This window comes from Colossoma macropomum, unplaced genomic scaffold (assembly GCF_904425465.1).
Source record: "Colossoma macropomum unplaced genomic scaffold, Colossoma_macropomum, whole genome shotgun sequence".
Lineage (NCBI taxonomy): Eukaryota > Metazoa > Chordata > Actinopteri > Characiformes > Serrasalmidae > Colossoma > Colossoma macropomum.
This window is the reverse complement of record NW_023494809.1, coordinates 28,521,379-28,539,195: the sequence shown is the minus strand read 5'-3', so window position 1 is coordinate 28,539,195 and position 17,817 is coordinate 28,521,379. Positions and strand designations below refer to the sequence as shown.

The following is a 17,817-nucleotide window of genomic DNA, read 5'->3' as shown; positions in this document are numbered from 1 at the left end:
AAGAAGCGGATGTTAAATGAGTCACCCGCTATCCGCCACATGCGAGCGCCTTTTGGTTACTTACTGCCATGCATGCCTTCGATTGCACTTAAAAAAAGTTCCAACTGAATTTAAGCCAATTAAAGACGTCACCTCGACAAACAACGAAAAAACAGAAGCAGATTATTGCTCCTGAACCTATTCCGCCACACGCGAGCGCCTTTTTTGTCATTGCGACGCCTTCTATTGCAACTAGAAAAAAAGTTCCAACTGAATTTAACCAAATTACAGACGTCACCAAGACAACACGAAAAAAAGAAGCGGATTTCAATGCTCCTGCCGCTATCCCACACATGTGAGCGCCTTTTTGTCATTGCAACGCCTTCTATTGCACTAGAAAAAAGTTCCAACTGAATTTAAGCCAATTGAAGACGTTCACCTCGAACAAACACGAAAAAAAAAAGCGTATTTTTAACGCTCCTGCTGCTATCCGCCACATGCGAGCGCCCTTTTTGTCATTGAGACGACTTCCCTTTTGCCCTAGAAAAAAGGTCCAACTGAATTTAAGCCAAATTAAGACGTCACCTCGACAAACAGCGAAAAAAAAATATGCGGATTTTAACGCTTCTCTGCCGCTATCCTCCAGATGTCGAGCGCCTTTTTTTGTCATTGCGACGCTTCGATTATTGTTCTTGAAGGGTTCTTTAGTAAAGACAGTGGTTCTGTATAGAACCATGAACACACAAAGAACCATCTGCATGCTTAAATGGTTCTCTGCATGGTGAAATTGTTCTTCAGATTGATGGAGAATGTGTTGTGTATGGTTCTAAATACAACCCCATTTCCAAAAAAGTCGGGACGCTGTGCAGAATGTAAATAAAAATAGGATGCAAATCATGTAAACCATATTTTAAACACACACACACTAACACACCACCACCACGTCAGTGTTACTGCAGTGCTGAGAATGATCCACCACCCAAATAGTACCTTCTCTGTGAGGGTCCATGGGGGTCCTGACCACTGAAGAACAGGGTAAAACGGGGCTAACAAAGTATCAGAGAAACAGATGGACTACAGTCTGTAACTGTAGAACTACAAAGTGCACCTATATAGTAAGTGGAGCTGATAAAATGGACAATGAGTGTAGAAACAAGGAGGTGGTCATAATGTTATGCCTGATCGGTGTATGTAAGGTAAAAAAATAAGATTTGTACCAGTTCAACCAGGTAATGTGAACGCGGCCTAACTTTTTAGATCTTTTAGAACATTTGCTGCAGTGAATCTAGTTTGCTGTTTTTGAAATACCTTCTCGCATCACTCTAATGCAGGATGCATGTTTAATGGCATGCTTCCTGGTATATAAGCGCTGCTTACATGCTACCTATTCTGTTCGTGTCACGTTCCTGTTTGTGTCCGATACGCCTCATGGCCTTCTTGCAACTCTGTTTCGCCTCAAGGGACAAAAACAATTATGCCCAGCGACGGTGTTAGGAGCCGGCTGCTGTTTATTAGACTATAAAGGGACGTAGAGGCCCGTCTCCCATTCGTTACATCCTATCAGGGTCTAATCTAGCAGTCCAGAGGAGCCTGGCCTTCTGCTGATTTCACTACTGCTCTGTTTTAACCTCATTATACACACATTTAATAAAATGTGTTTTACCTGCTGTTCACTTTACCTTACTGACAGGCATGCTTACCAAAGTGAGGCTTGCCAAATAGGCAAGGACACATTGCCATAATGTATTCAAGCCACTACTGCTGTAGAGATGCCACACGTCACAGATGTAAAGTGGAAACAGGTGCACTCTTTCAGACAGTCTGCTGCAAACTCAATACGCACTCAGATTGAGACCAGGTGCGCTAAGACCGACCTGCTATGCTGAAGCTCTTTACTCAAAAAAAGTTTCCTCTCTCTCTCCCCACCTCTTTTCGCCCCTTAGGTGTTCTTCTGATTCTGTCAGTGCCGGAGAGGCTGGTATCCTTCGCAGAGGAGCTCTACCCCAGCTGGACCCCCCGGAGCTTCGTCTCCATGGTAACAACGAGCAGGGCCCTCCCCATGGTCCCGGCAAGACTTCCTGACTGGATGCAGACGCAGACGCCGACTCCAAGCCAGGATCGCACCATTCTAGCCAGAACAACCGTTGGGCCAAGTCCTGGAGACCAACTCCTTGGAACCAGGATCAAGCAACATGGGTCAAACTCTGCTGGACCCCAGTCTAACAGAACCAGCTCTGGTTCTGTCTTCACACCATCCCAGGTCCAGAACTCCAGCACCAACTCTGCAAAACTGCCCAGTAAGCCTTTGCCTATAAGCAAGGGGCCAGGGACGGATCACGCTGGGGTGGTCAGCGGAAAGCAGACAGGAGTTACTGGTTCAGACTCTGCTAGCTCTGCTCTCTCAGGGACTGGCAATGATGTGGCCCCTTTGGCTAGGGGGCCCCAGAGCACAGAGTCTACCCAGCAAGGGGCCCCAACTAAAAGAGGGGACACCTTGCGCCAGGGGCAGGCAGGCGGGGAGCGTCATGCTATCACGCTGCGCAATGCGCCCCCACTTACCGCAGGCCCCACGCTCCTTACTACTGCGGACATCCCACTCGTGACCCAGCCTGGGCCCTCACATCCTAGTCTGGCTTCAAATTTGGCCACAGCCACCCCCAGTTCTGAAACAAAGACCAAGACATCCCCCTCCTCTCCTTCCAACATGGTTGCTGGCACGTCTGGCAGTGCAACAAAGACCGTAGGGGGCACTCAAGCACCAACCAACATGTCCACTGACACTGACTCTTTCTCCCCACGGGGTAATGCAAGAGGCTCCTTTAATGGCAGTGAAGGTGCTTCAGGGAACGTTCAGCCGCCCCAAAATGACTTAAACGCCTCTGAGTCGACCTCCACGGCTAAAGGGGACTTCCAGAACAGTGTGGTTCCTGGCACTGCACGAGGGCCCCTGGGCACAGGGAACCAGTCAGGCCCCACTGTGGACCCTTCCGAAGCCCGCACCACCATCTGCCTGGGCAAGATGGATATCATATGGGTGGTGTTGGCCATCAGCGTGCCTGTGTCTTCTTGCTGTGAGTATCTGGTGTAACGCATCACCACATCTGACCATAATCCACTTGGGTTTATTGACTCCAGTGTTATTATAGTAGAGCTGGGTTATATTGCGATTATATTGCTCCATATTAAGACTGGGATACTAATCACTTATGTGCAAATTACAGACTTTTGAGATTGCAGTATCAAGATTTCTGAACACACTGTAAGTTGTATAGTCCTAATGCCTAAATAATGATAAATGTTTACTTAATTAATAGGAAAAAGTACCATTAATTGATTTATTTGAATTAATGATTATAACAAGGTAAATAAATATTGAAAAAGTGAATAATTAGGGGTGGGTCATTTCGACAGGTGTGAACACCCAAAATCAAGTGCTCACTAAATCAGTGGTGTCAAACTCAAACACTAAAATGGCCATATCAAAAAATCTCAGCAAGTTCGTGGACCAGCTGTGTTTTTATATAATTTTTTTTTTTACCCAATTATCTCCCCCATTTAGTCGTCTCCAATTCCACCCGCTAGTTAGGACTCCCCCAATCACACGATACTATCAATGCTAGGAGGGTGAAGGCCAACACAGGCTTCCTCCGAGACCTGTGAAGCCAACCACCGCTTCTTTTCAAACTGCCGCTCACGCAACGTCCTGAACGGGCCATTGTTTATTCAAAATATGCCAAAACTGCAACAGCAAAATAGTTATTCAGAAATACTTCTAAATAAAAATAAATTGTTTTAGGTCGGTTTTTAAAACTGACTATTTGCTTGAACTACACTCCAGGCATCTTTTCTTGTGTAACCGCTGGCCCATAGATTGTTTTTGGGGGAAGGGGATCAGAATGCACACTATGTTGCAGTGCATGCTGGGAACTGTAGTGCAGCTCAGGGTGAAACGGGCTAATAAGAATAGAAAATTGAAATAATTTCCCAGGACGAATAGGACTGTGTCACGGGCCTGACTTGGCCTGCGGGCCTTGTGTTTGACTCATGGGCACTAAACAATGGAACTGTGGTCTGCCAAATACAGCAGGTCTCGTTGTGCTTCCAGGTGACCCCTGGTTCAGTTTGCTGCTGATAGGAACATATTTGTACAATGGTCTGTACCAAATGAGCTTATCTGTGCTGCACTGTCCACATGATCTGCTTGCATTTGACTATTTGCAGATGCCCATATCATTTTGGCTGATAAGAAACACAAGCATTTCATTTTGGCACCAAGACAGTGGAATGTATTTTTAATAGGTTGCCAGGCATCTTGACTACAGCTGCAACAAATATGTAATAAAATTAGATAAACTTGATAATTAAATAATTTAAAAACAGAAAAGTCATTCAAATAACCAGTCCTTTCACTCGTTTTCAGGAAACCATATGCCTCTGTGCATTTGTTTTTATCAACCTGACGGAAAACTGAGCGCTAATGAGTCAGCAGTATTAAAAATTTAAGGTTAGCCTTTTTCAAGTCAGTCATAGGATTCTTTCCTGTTAAAGCTGTTGTATCTCGGCGGTAGTCAGAGGTCGGACTGTCAACACTCTGTGTCTAACTATCTCTATTAGATCTCTAATTTTAGGCTATAATGATGGTTATAAAGTCTAAAAATCACGCTTATTGCATTTATTTTGGAGAAAAAAGGAGAGCGTGTTGGCTTGCGAGCTAATCTAGAGCACAGAGAAACTTATTCAGACTGTGCTGGGCAATAAGACCAATACAGTAGAATTTAACGTGTGCTCTACTGCAATGCACATCAAAGACCTGTTGAAACAGTCTCAGTATCCTGATCAAGGTTGCCAGATTGACCTGAATCCCCTGAATTTGATGCTATGCTACTTGCAATGACAGTAATTGGTTATCAGTGTTTTTCTATTACTGTCTAGCATTTGAAGTGTAATAAAAAAAACATAAATGAACAGAAAATAAATGAATATATTCCAGCAATCGAAAAAACAAATTAACAATAAATAATATGATATTAATAATGATAATAATAATTGTAATAATGATACATAATGATATGTTTTTTAAAAAATTCAGTCATGAAACATGCATCTTGAGCTATTTTTATTCTTATAGAATATTCAAATAATCGAGATTATATTTGACAGAATATTCAAAAGTGAAAATATTCAATCGTTGCAGTCCTTATTGGTTGCCAACCCTAATGAAATGATAATGCTGACCAAAATGATTACTGTCCAGCCTTAAACACTGCAGCAGTGGAATTGTCCGAAATTAGCTTAATTCAAATCATGTAAAAGCCTTAATGGTTTAAAAAGGATGGTTCTTCAAGGGTTCTTTAGGAAAGAAAATGGTTTTATATAGAACCATGAACACTCAAAAAACCCTTTGCATGATTAAAGGGCTCTTTGCATCACGAAAGCGTCCTTCAGTGTTGTATATGGTTCTATATAGAATTGTTTTAAAAGGGTTCTAAATGGCACCCAAAAGGGTTCTTCTATTGTAACAAGCCTAACATCGTTACAAGAGAAGAACCCTTTTTGGTGCTATATAGAACCAATGTCAAGCTTGTAACAATAGAACAACTCTTTGTGGTGCACACTTAGATGGTTCTTCAAGGATTCTTTAATAGAGAAAATGGTTCTATATAGAACCATGAACACTCAAAGAACGCATTGCATGATGAAAGGGTTCTTCAGATTGATTGAGAATATGCTTTAGCTGGTTCTATAAAGAACCTTGTTCTTTATACAAAATTGTTCTATTTAGCACCTAAAAGCGTTCTTCTACTGGTATGGTGTCAAGCTTGTAACAATAGAAGAACCCTTTTTGATGCTTTATAGAACCCTTTTAAAAAAGGTTCTATGTGCAACCATTTACAACACATTCCCCATCAATCTGAAGAACTCATAATGCAAAGAGCCCTTTAATCATGAAAAGGGTTCTTTGAGTGTTCATGGTTCTATATAGAACGACTTTCTTTAGTAAAGAGCCCTTGAAGAACCATCTTTTTATGTGTGAACATAGTATAATATAATTATCTTTAGTAAAGAGTATAGAATCATTATCTTTATTAAAGAGTATAGAATCATTATCTTTATTAAAGAGTATAGAATCATTATCTTTAGTAAAGAGTATAGTATCATTATCTTTATTAAAGAGTATAGTATCATTATCTTCAGTAAAGAGTATAGAATCATTATCTTCAGTAAAGAGTATAGTATCATTATCTTTAGTAAAGAGTATAGAATCATTATCTTTATTAAAGAGTATAGAATCATTATCTTTAGTAAAGAGTATAGTATCATTATCTTTATTAAAGAGTATAGTATCATTATCTTTAGTAAAGAGTATAGTATCATTATCTTCAGTAAAGAGTATAGTATCATTATCTTTATTAAAGAGTATAGTATCATTATCTTCAGTAAAGAGTATAGTATCATTATCTTTAGTAAAGAGTATAGTATCATTATCTTTATTAAAGAGTATAGAATCATTATCTTCAATAAAGAGTATAGAATCATTATCTTTAGTAAAGAGTATAGTATCATTATCTTTAGTAAAGAGTATAGTATCATTATCTTCAGTAAAGAGTATAGTATCATTATCTTTAGTAAAGAGTATAGTATCATTATCTTCAGTAAAGAGTATAGTATCATTATCTTTAGTAAAGAGTATAGTATCATTATCTTTAGTAAAGAGTATAGAATCATTATCTTCAATAAAGAGTATAGAATCATTATCTTTAGTAAAGAGTATAGTATCATTATCTTTATTAAAGAGTATAGTATCATTATCTTCAGTAAAGAGTATAGAATCATTATCTTCAGTAAAGAGTATAGTATCATTATCTTTAGTAAAGAGTATAGTATCATTATCTTCAGTAAAGAGTATAGTATCATTATCTTTATTAAAGAGTATAGAATCATTATCTTCAATAAAGAGTATAGAATCATTATCTTTATTAAAGAGTATAGAATCATTATCTTTATTAAAGAGTATAGAATCATTATCTTTATTAAAGAGTATAGTATCATTATCTTTATTAAAGAGTATAGTATCATTATCTTCAGTAAAGAGTATAGAATCATTATCTTTAGTAAAGAGTATAGTATCATTATCTTCAGTAAAGAGTATAGTATCATTATCTTCAGTAAAGAGTATAGTATCATTATCTTCAGTAAAGAGTATAGAATCATTATCTTCAGTAAAGAGTATAGTATCATTATCTTTAGTAAAGAGTATAGTATCATTATCTTCAGTAAAGAGTATAGTATCATTATCTTATTAAAGAGTATAGAATCATTATCTTCAATAAAGAGTATAGAATCATTATCTTTATTAAAGAGTATAGAATCATTATCTTTATTAAAGAGTATAGAATCATTATCTTTATTAAAGAGTATAGTATCATTATCTTTATTAAAGAGTATAGTATCATTATCTTCAGTAAAGAGTATAGAATCATTATCTTTAGTAAAGAGTATAGTATCATTATCTTCAGTAAAGAGTATAGTATCATTATCTTTAGTAAAGAGTATAGTATCATTATCTTTAGTAAAGAGTATAGTATCATTATCTTTATTAAGAGTATAGAATCATTATCTTCAATAAAGAGTATAGAATCATTATCTTTAGTAAAGAGTATAGTATCATTATCTTTATTAAAGAGTATAGTATCATTATCTTCAGTAAAGAGTATAGTATCATTATCTTTAGTAAAGAGTATAGTATCATTATCTTTAGTAAAGAGTATAGTATCATTATCTTTAGTAAAGAGTATAGAATCATTATCTTCAGTAAAGAGTATAGAATCATTATCTTTAGTAAAGAGTATAGAATCATTATCTTTATTAAAGAGTATAGAATCATTATCTTTATTAAAGAGTATAGTATCATTATCTTTATTAAAGAGTATAGAATCATTATCTTTATTAAAGAGTATAGTATCATTATCTTCAGTAAAGAGTATAGAATCATTATCTTTAGTAAAGAGTATAGAATCATTATCTTTATTAAAGAGTATAGAATCATTATCTTTATTAAAGAGTATAGTATCATTATCTTTATTAAAGAGTATAGAATCATTATCTTCAATAAAAAGTATAGAATCATTATCTTTAGTAAAGAGTATAGAATCATTATCTTTATTAAAGAGTATAGAATCATTATCTTTATTAAAGAGTATAGTATCATTATCTTCAGTAAAGAGTATAGTATCATTGTCTTTAGTAAAGAGTATAGAATCATTATCTTCAATAAAGAGTATAGTATCATTGTCTTTAGTAAAGAGTATAGAATCATTATCTTTAGTAAAGAGTATAGTATCATTATCTTCAGTAAAGAGTATAGTATCATTATCTTCAGTAAAGAGTATAGTATCATTATCTTTAGTAAAGAGTATAATATAATTATCTTTAGTAAAGAGTATAGTATCATTATCTTTAGTAAAGAGTATAGTATCATTATCTTCAGTAAAGAGTATAGTATCATTATCTTCAGTAAGAGTATAGTATCATTATCTTCAGTAAAGAGTATAGAATCATTATCTTTAGTAAAGAGTATAGTATCATTATCTTCAGTAAAGAGTATAGTATCATTATCTTTAGTAAAGAGTATAGTATCATTATCTTTAGTAAAGAGTATAGTATCATTATCTTTATTAAAGAGTATAGAATCATTATCTTCAATAAAGAGTATAGAATCATTATCTTTAGTAAAGAGTATAGTATCATTATCTTTATTAAAGAGTATAGTATCATTATCTTCAGTAAAGAGTATAGTATCATTATCTTTAGTAAAGAGTATAGTATCATTATCTTTAGTAAAGAGTATAGTATCATTATCTTTAGTAAAGAGTATAGTATCATTATCTTCAGTAAAGAGTATAGAATCATTATCTTTAGTAAAGAGTATAGAATCATTATCTTATTAAAGAGTATAGAATCATTATCTTTATTAAAGAGTATAGTATCATTATCTTTAATAAAGAGTATAGAATCATTATCTTCAATAAAGAGTATAGAATCATTATCTTTAGTAGAGTATAGAATCATTATCTTTAATAAAGAGTATAGAATCATTATCTTTATTAAAGAGTATAGTATCATTATCTTCAGTAAAGAGTATAGTATCATTGTCTTTAGTAAAGAGTATAGAATCATTATCTTCAATAAAGAGTATAGTATCATTGTCTTTAGTAAAGAGTATAGAATCATTATCTTTAGTAAAGAGTATAGTATCATTATCTTCAGTAAAGAGTATAGTATCATTATCTTCAGTAAAGAGTATAGTATCATTATCTTTAGTAAAGAGTATAATATAATTATCTTTAGTAAAGAGTATAGTATCATTATCTTTAGTAAAGAGTATAGTATCATTATCTTCAGTAAAGAGTATAGTATCATTATCTTCAGTAAAGAGTATAGTATCATTATCTTCAGTAAAGAGTATAGAATCATTATCTTTAGTAAAGAGTATAATATAATTATCTTTAGTAAAGAGTATAGTATCATTGTCTTTAGTAAAGAGTATAGTATCATTATCTTCAGTAAAGAGTATAGTATCATTGTCTTTAGTAAAGAGTATAGTATCATTATCTTCAGTAAAGAGTATAGTATCATTGTCTTTAGTAAAGAGTATAATATAATTATCTTTAGTAAAGAGTATAGTATCATTATCTTTAGTAAAGAACCCTTGAAGAACCATCTTTTTTATGTGTGCAGTTTATAGCCAACATGCAATCAGTACACACGATCAATCAAGTTGATCATTCTCTCTTCTCGTCCACAGCCGTGCTGCTGACGGTGTGCTGCATGAGGAAGAAGAAGAAGTCAGCCAGCCAGGAGAACAACCTGAGCTACTGGAACAACGCCATCACCATGGACTACTTCAGCCGCCACGCTGTGGAGCTCCCGCGCGAGATACAGCCGCTGGAAACTGCTGATGTACGACTAATAAACCAGTCTCAGATCTAGAGCCCACAGATTCGGCCCTAGAGTCCCGCCTCATTATAGAGGAAGGGTAGAATGTGAGGTTTAACGAGTTTCGAGGTTGGATCAGAACTAAGTGAGCCCACTCTTATGACCCGCTGCTACAGCAGCTGTTCTGAATTACGTTGTTCATTTGTGTCCAGCTGGACCGAAATGAATTCTATAGGTGTTAATTCTACACCATAGGTGTTCATTTAAGGCCGGCTATTTCGTTGAGCTCTGCAGATTTTTGTATGTCCCCTAATTTCATATGCAATTAGTTAAAGGCTTTAAAGAAAATTCCAGAGCCTTTTCCAAATTTCTGCATAATTAAATGGTTGAGATGTAAACAGAGTCATTCAGAGGGGTATAAAATGCTATGTTCATTGGATGCGTTTACATGCACTCAATAATCCGATCATAATCGGATTTCTGATGTTATCTGATTATTCAAATGGTCATGTAAACAGCACAATCTGATTTCTCAGATAGGAGTAAGGTCTAGAAATTCTATGAAGAAATCTGATAAAGAGGCTGGATTTTGGCTCAGTAATCAGATTTCTCAGTGCATGTGAACTCTTGCTCGGATTTCTTTCGGATTTCTCAGTCTGAGCATGTGTGAAAACCAACAGCGGTACCGGAAATAAGTGAGCAGCGTCGCCGCGAGACGCAGTAAAACACTTTTGAGGCGACACTGTAACCAAGTACATGCTTGACAAAATGAAGCATTGAGATATTCTTCATCTTCTAGATGATGCATGTTCATATTTTCAAAGTGGGTCGATGTTTTTAAAAAAAGCTGTGGCATAAAGTTTTAGTTTTACGTCGCGTCTTCTTCTGTGAGTTTATTGGCTGGTTGTAAAGCAGAAATCTGAATACTGCCTGACTCATGTAGACCTGGAGTTTCCACATTATCTGATTACTCATGTATATGTAAACATGTCAATCAGATCACTGACAAAATCTGATTTTCTGCAGTTTATTGGATTATTAAGTGCATGTAGACGCACTCATTGTTTTACGATAGTCTTGCGATAACACTTTGGCCAATATATATGTACATGCAGGGTGGGGAGGTACATGTAGGGCATTGTAAGGCCAAATAGCACCCAATGAAAATTGATCTTTTCAGATTTATCACTACTTTAATATTTATCAATATTATTTTTAAAAAATCACGAGACACATGTAGGTTCACTGGTTGTTGGTTCACTGGTTGTTTTAGATGGTAAATAAAATGTCTATCCTTGCATTTCATGGATACCACACTGCATAACTGCAACCATTTTGAGGACTGAATAGAGAACTGACTGCACTATCTAACAGGGTGCCTTTCTAGTTGCTGTGCTGTTGGTTGCATTAACAATAAAGTAACCAAGGAATTATAACTTTCCATGATTTTATTGCTCTCTGTCATGAATCTAAGCTAATTCCAAGATCGGTCAGAACAATCTGACTCACAGGAAACCACTTTTAATGACTCTGTTTACATCTCAAAGATTGAATTATGTGGAAATTTTGAAAAATATTAGTGGAATTCCCCTTTAATGGCCGGATTCAGGTGTGTTAGTATGGGGTCCTTTTCTGGATTTGGGAACAGCTGGGTTAGAGAGTGGATTTCTCTGACTTTCACTGTGGATTCGCCTCGTCTGTCCAGTTTTAAAGACTTTTAATAGATAATTTAGCACTTAATAATTCAGCACCTGCCCACTGGCTTCTAAGTATATTTCAAGTCAGGTTTTCTGTTTTTTACAGTACAGAGAGCTTTGTTGAAATAATTGTGGTAATCGACCGAATGCTGCAGGTGAATTCCTTCAGAAATTTCAGTGAAGATCAATAAAAATTAATATTTTAGCCAGAGAACAAATAAAACATGAATCTGAACACTAATTAGTAGAACCTGTAGAAATTTCCTATGTTAAGTTTAACCCTCTATTGCATGATGTTGCCTCAGGGCAACAAACTCATTTTCGTCATTATACAAATTTAAAGACAACAATAGGGTTAACAATAAGGGTAAGAGTTTGAGTAAGTCAATAAAAAGCGTGTACTTGGTTATACTATCTCTAAGTGGGCACATTTAACCCTCTTTTTTAAGTTAAGAACCATTTTTTTTGTTATGGGAATTTGCAGAAATATGTTTGTTGCCTAGAAGCAACATTGTGTGACAGTGGAATGGATTTAGCCAGTCACAAGCCAGGTCTCACCACTTCAGGGAACACAGATCTATATCATTTCTTCACAACGTCTCACAACGTTGTCTCAAGGCAGAATACTCCAAAAGGCCCCCTGCATACATTTTTTAATGTATTTGAATTTAATAATTTGGACCGATTATTAATAATCATTATATATAATTTTATAATGATATAATTTAATAATCAAGGAGCATTTTATGCAAGAAAAGTGAATGCAAGAAAGTGAAGTTTGTCAATTGCTCTCATAACGCATGCAGTAGAGGGTTAACTTGTTCCAGCAGCAGCAAATTAGCCCGCAGTACGCCACTGTCTCCCAGCAAAAAGAGATTTAAAGAGCCGTAGGGTTTACTGGGGTTGTAGCTAATGACGTTGTCTGAGTAAGATATTCATTTAGGAAGCAGAAATAGACGTTCACAGACTTCGCCTCGTAGGCCTTCGGTAAATTAATAATCAGCAGTGCTCTGTAATAGGAGCACGCTTAAAAATCCAGGTTTAAAAGGCCCACATCGGACATTTTTCTTGTAATGGACTGTTTTCCTTGAGGTCCACTTATGATGTTTGTGTGTTATGTACCAAAAATAGTCATAATCCATTTATACATGCTTTTGTGGCTGAGCTTTAAAGGCTGATGTACACCGATCAGGCATAACATTATGACCACCTCCTTGTTTCTATGCTCATTGTCCATTTTATCAGCTCCACTTACTATATAGGTGCACTTTGTAGTTCTACAGTTACAGACTGTAGTCCATCTGTTTCTCTGCATACTTTGTTAGCCCCCTTTTACCCTGTTCTTCGGTGGTCAGGACCCCCATGGACCCTCACAGAGCAGGTACTATTTGGGTGGTGGATCATTCTCAGCACTGCAGTAACACAGACGTGGTGGTGTGTTAGTGTGTGTTGTGCTGGTACGAGTGGATCAGACACAGCAGTGCTGTGGTTGCAGTCCAGATCTGTCACCACTGATAACATTTGGCACATTATGAAATGAAACGGCAAGCCGTTTTAGCTTTTATTCCTATTTTTCTTGACGTCAGGAATTAAATTTACACATAAAAAAAAATTCCACTAAAAAAAATGAATTCTTGATATTTAGTTTTTCATATCAAGAACTTAATTCTTTCTAGTAAACATTGAATTTTTTATATTAAGATGTTTCATTTTTACTAGTGAAAATTTAATTTTTGATATTTTTTGATATTTATATTCTCACATACTACATTAAACTCTTAATGAAAAAAGGAAATTCAGTTTTCCATGATGTGGCCACACTCTCACTGATCTTTATCGCCATCTGGTGTTCAAATCCCGCTACTACTGCTTCTATAGAGCTCGACCTCACTCAGCGCATGTTATTCTGCCGTGCTTTAATCACTGCTGCCCCTTTGTGATCATGCTTTCCAGTCCATCTGATCCACTTTTCATTTTTATCCCTTTTTTCTGTTCTTTGTCTCCTGCCGTCTGCCGTTTTCTCACAGGAGTGTGATGATGGGGAGGGATCGTGTTTGACATGCTGGTGACACACAGGTCTTCTGTTTTCACTCTTTTCTTTCTCTTTCTCTTTTTAGAAATGCAGAGAAAACGCCTCCCACTTCTTTTCCTGCCTTTCATGCTCTTTTTTGCAACATCTCACGATTCTCCTTCTTCGTTCTTCCTCTCTTAGTCCCCCGTCTCTTTTCTGTGATGATGAGATTCTAGATTACCTGAGCGTTAAAAAAATCCACATCAGTTCTTAGCATTATAGCTCCTTAGCTAGCTGTGAGTGATTAGTACTTAGAGGACTGTGATTCAACAGAGAACAGGTTTGGGGAGGTCGGCTCACTTGCTACACATCACACTGAGTGTGTTTACATGCACTCAATAATCCGATCATAATCAGATTTCTGCAGTTATCTGATTATTGAATTGGTCATGTAAACAGCACACTCTGATTTCTTAGATCGGAGTAAGGTCTAGAAATCTGATTAAGAAATCTGATAAAGAGGCTGGATTTTAGCTCAGTTATTAGATTTCTCAGTGCAATGAATCACAATAACAATAAAATATCGTCATATTGCCCACCCCCATGTTTACATATGCTAAAACAGATTGCAGATTAGCTCACTGTCGCTAGCTTAGCCAGTGTCCTATTAAAAAGTTTGCTTGTTGTTCGATATTGTTCGAACAGACGATATCCACAATGTATTCAAAAAAGCTTATTAGGGCGTAATGAATCACAATGACAATAAAATATCGTCATATTGCCCACCCCTATGTGTATATATGCTAAGGCAGATTGCAGATTAGCTCACTGCCGCTAGCTTAGCCAAGGTCCTATTAAAAGATTTGCTTTCTGTTCAATAATGTTTGCACAGATGATATCCACAACATACTCAGAAAAGCATATTGTGGTGTAAAGAATCCCGATAACAATAAAATATCGTCATATTGCCCGCCCCTATGTTTATGTATGCTAAGGCAGATTGCAGATGAGCTCACTATCGCTAGCTTAGCCAATGTCCTATTAAAAAGTTTGCCTCCTGTTTGTCCCTCCTCCTCCCGTCCTGTAGCTGACACGTCCGAGTTTTGAGGCGAAGTCAACGAGGGCCTGTCTATAAAACAGTTCTAAAACCCAGTTTCCCAATTCTCCGACTCAGCGCCGCTAACCGTGGCCCTGTTTTGTTTTGCAGGAGCAGGAGACGTGTCTGCCCCCGAACGGTGATTACAGCGACAGCGGCGTCGTGCTGGTTAACCCTTTCTGCCAAGAGACTCTCTTCATCAACAGAGACAAGGCCTCCGACATCTGAGCATCTTTAAACAGAGCCGGAATCTCTCTGGCCTCTCGCCTGTCTCCTCTCTCCTTCTCAAAGGTGTTTTTTTATAATGTGGTGGACCTTCAGAGACTGCGCTTTATATATGATATATATATATATATAGAAACCGGTTTTAAAGAGATGAATGAATAAGACAAAAGCACTCTACCGTGAGGGTGAGCCCTTCACATATTTTTCTGATGTACATTTTCTACAGATGCTTAATTGTGATAAGGGTTTTTATGTCTTTTTGAATCAAAATGGTATGTGTGTGGTTTCCGTGGCGTTCAAGTGGCTTCGGCGGAGAGTGGAACGTAGAGAAACGCGATGTGTGCTGTTAAAAGATGTTTGCGTGATCTTACCCAAAACACTTAACCTGATTACTTAAAGGAACAGTTAGGCGAAAGATAGAGTTTACTCAGTTTTCCCCTTATTACAGATGTAGTCGATCAGAGAAGACATGTTTTGAGGTCTGAATTTACCCTGATGGCAAGAGGGTAGTGGACCACTGTTGGCTCGCGTTTTCTGGCCGGCCCACCAGTGGTTAAGCAGAGTATTAGACAAAATTCCACTTATCGCTCATTTTCTACTCATAGTCCAGTTTACTTTACCAGCTTTCTTTAGTTATACATTGTAAATTAGTTTAGTAAATCATTTTAATCAGTGAAATCATTTTAACAGTGTCAGCAACAACATTTTCTATAAAATCATTTCACCTCAGGCCTAGTCATTATTTTTCTCTTAGTTGTTTGTAATATTTGTCTTAGGTTATTTATCTAAAATGAAAAGCTCTGTGAATTTAAATCTGTTTAAGGAGATTAAAAACTAGGTAGAGTTTATATGCAGTACAGTAATCTGGGCGGTCCGAAGGTGGACCAGCAGGGGCAAATAGCCAGCGGGGTGCCGACCTTATCAAGCCAGTGGACCGATATATGCTCGCTGTCTGGGTAGCTTCTTTAGCTTTAGCTAACTGCAGCTACAAGGCTAATATAGCCAAATAGTAAAGGAAGCTTATACCCCTCTAATTAGCATATTGCACATCGCATCCCTAAATGCTTATATAGGCGTGTAGGGGTGGGCAATATTGCAGAAATATAGCATCACAATACTTGAAGACAATTTCACGATACACGATATGTATCACAATATTTAGTTTTTCTAAGAAGAGAAACAAAAACATTTAAAAATACTACGAAAAATTATAAACACAGTGATTTCTGTTCATTGTTTCACACTGTAGATTGTACTAAATACATTTGAACAGGACTAATTATGCTCTCCTATGATGAATTATAGATAACAGTGTGTCACAGAGTGTCAAAAACTACATAGGCATGAATTTAAAGCTCAAATCCGACCCGACCCTGAATGCATGTGCTAACAGGGGTAGATTATCACAGTGCTTACTTTTGATATTAAGTGCTTTAGTTAAACTCCATGTTGTCATATGTTACACATGTAAAATGCAAAAACAGTATTTATTAGTGTTATCTGTATGTGTTTGTGGAGTTGCTGCTTGTACCCGGCAGAGAACAGCGTCCACCCTCCTCTGTTAGTCCTGTTGTGCTAAAGTTCCTCTTGCTACTGCTGCTACTGCAGAAATGCTTAAAAGGGGAATTCCACTGATTATTCAAAATTTCTGTATAATTCCGTCATTGAGATGTGAACAAAGTAGTGAATCGATTCATTATAGAGAAACTTGTCAATTGCTATTTTATTTACTATAAACAATAAACTTGAACTTCACTACGTGAAACCGAGTCCGAAGCTTTGGAGTCGACTCTCGATTCCCAAATTCCTGGAAGACAGGTTGATTCTTCATGGGACTGACTCCTAGCCCTTCTTCCATTACTTGTTAGCTACATTAGCCTCGTAGCTCCAGTGCAAAACTAAAGAAGCAAACATGTCTAGACTGATCATCTACATTTGGACCCAGGGGATATTCGTGTACATTAGATTTTGCGTCAAACTGTTCCTTTAAAAACTTAAGCCTGCCGAACTTGAATTCCGTGTCTGTGGGGATGCGAAGGTAGATGGTAGATGGTTTCGTGGACGGGTTCAGAGGGGTTACCAAAGTAGCTCTTGTCTTACAGTCGGAAGAGCCTTCCGACTCTAGGCCAGTCGAAGTCGTTTAGTCTGGAGGTGTCGTGAAGTAGAGAGATTTTGAGACGGCTTTTCCCTTAAGAGTCACCAGCGCAGGGACTAAATGGAAATGTTTCTAGTCCCGTAGTTAAGCTGTTGCACACAGCGCTCTGTGTTTCTGTGTCTGACCGCATGTCTCATCTCTGGTTTCTCATGTGTGTGTTCGTACGTCCGCGTGTGTGTACGTGTGTTAGATTAGGGGTCAGTTTAAATGTTACAAAATCTCTTAATTATGCTTGAAATACTTAAATCTTGCGAATCGAAACACAGCATCTGGATGCCAATGTTGGAAATGTCCCCTACAAAGCCCTGTGTTTTTCTGTTCACGTTACAATGTTTGCTTGCTTGGTTGAGCCTGCATTTAAAGCTGTTTTTAACCTGCCCTCGCTGACTTCACCTCACGGGTCAGAGGTCTACAGATCAAGTGACCACAACACCATTTGCGAAACAAGAGAAGGCGGATTGTTCAGTAGGAATGCATTCGACTTGGCTGAACTCTAGAAATCTCTGTAATGCAGATTGCTATTTGTGGAGTCTGAGTGTAATGTACATAAACTTGGGCCTGGTCCCATTTCTTATTTTCACCCCTACCCCTTGTTTTCGAGTGCCTCCTTGCCCCTTAGAACTGAGTTATAAGGGGTAGTGGTTGAAATCTTCCCTCTGAAATGGGACCCTCAAATAAAAAGAGCATCACTTCATTAACAGCTACCAGCGCTGCTCTG

General features: G+C 37.1%; 1 protein-coding gene across 1 annotated transcript; it reads left to right on the top strand.

Moving 5' to 3' along the window:
* Nucleotides 1–1,922: 1,922 nt before the first annotated feature.
* On the top strand, nucleotides 1,923–17,764 carry tmem108 (transmembrane protein 108; the record flags this gene model as incomplete). The annotated part of the gene is given in 3 exon segments (XM_036558804.1): nucleotides 1,923–3,050; nucleotides 9,785–9,939; nucleotides 14,831–17,764. Coding segments are annotated over 3 exon segments (1,400 nt in total), but the record flags the coding sequence as incomplete, so codon positions are not given.
* Nucleotides 17,765–17,817: the final 53 nt, after the last annotated feature.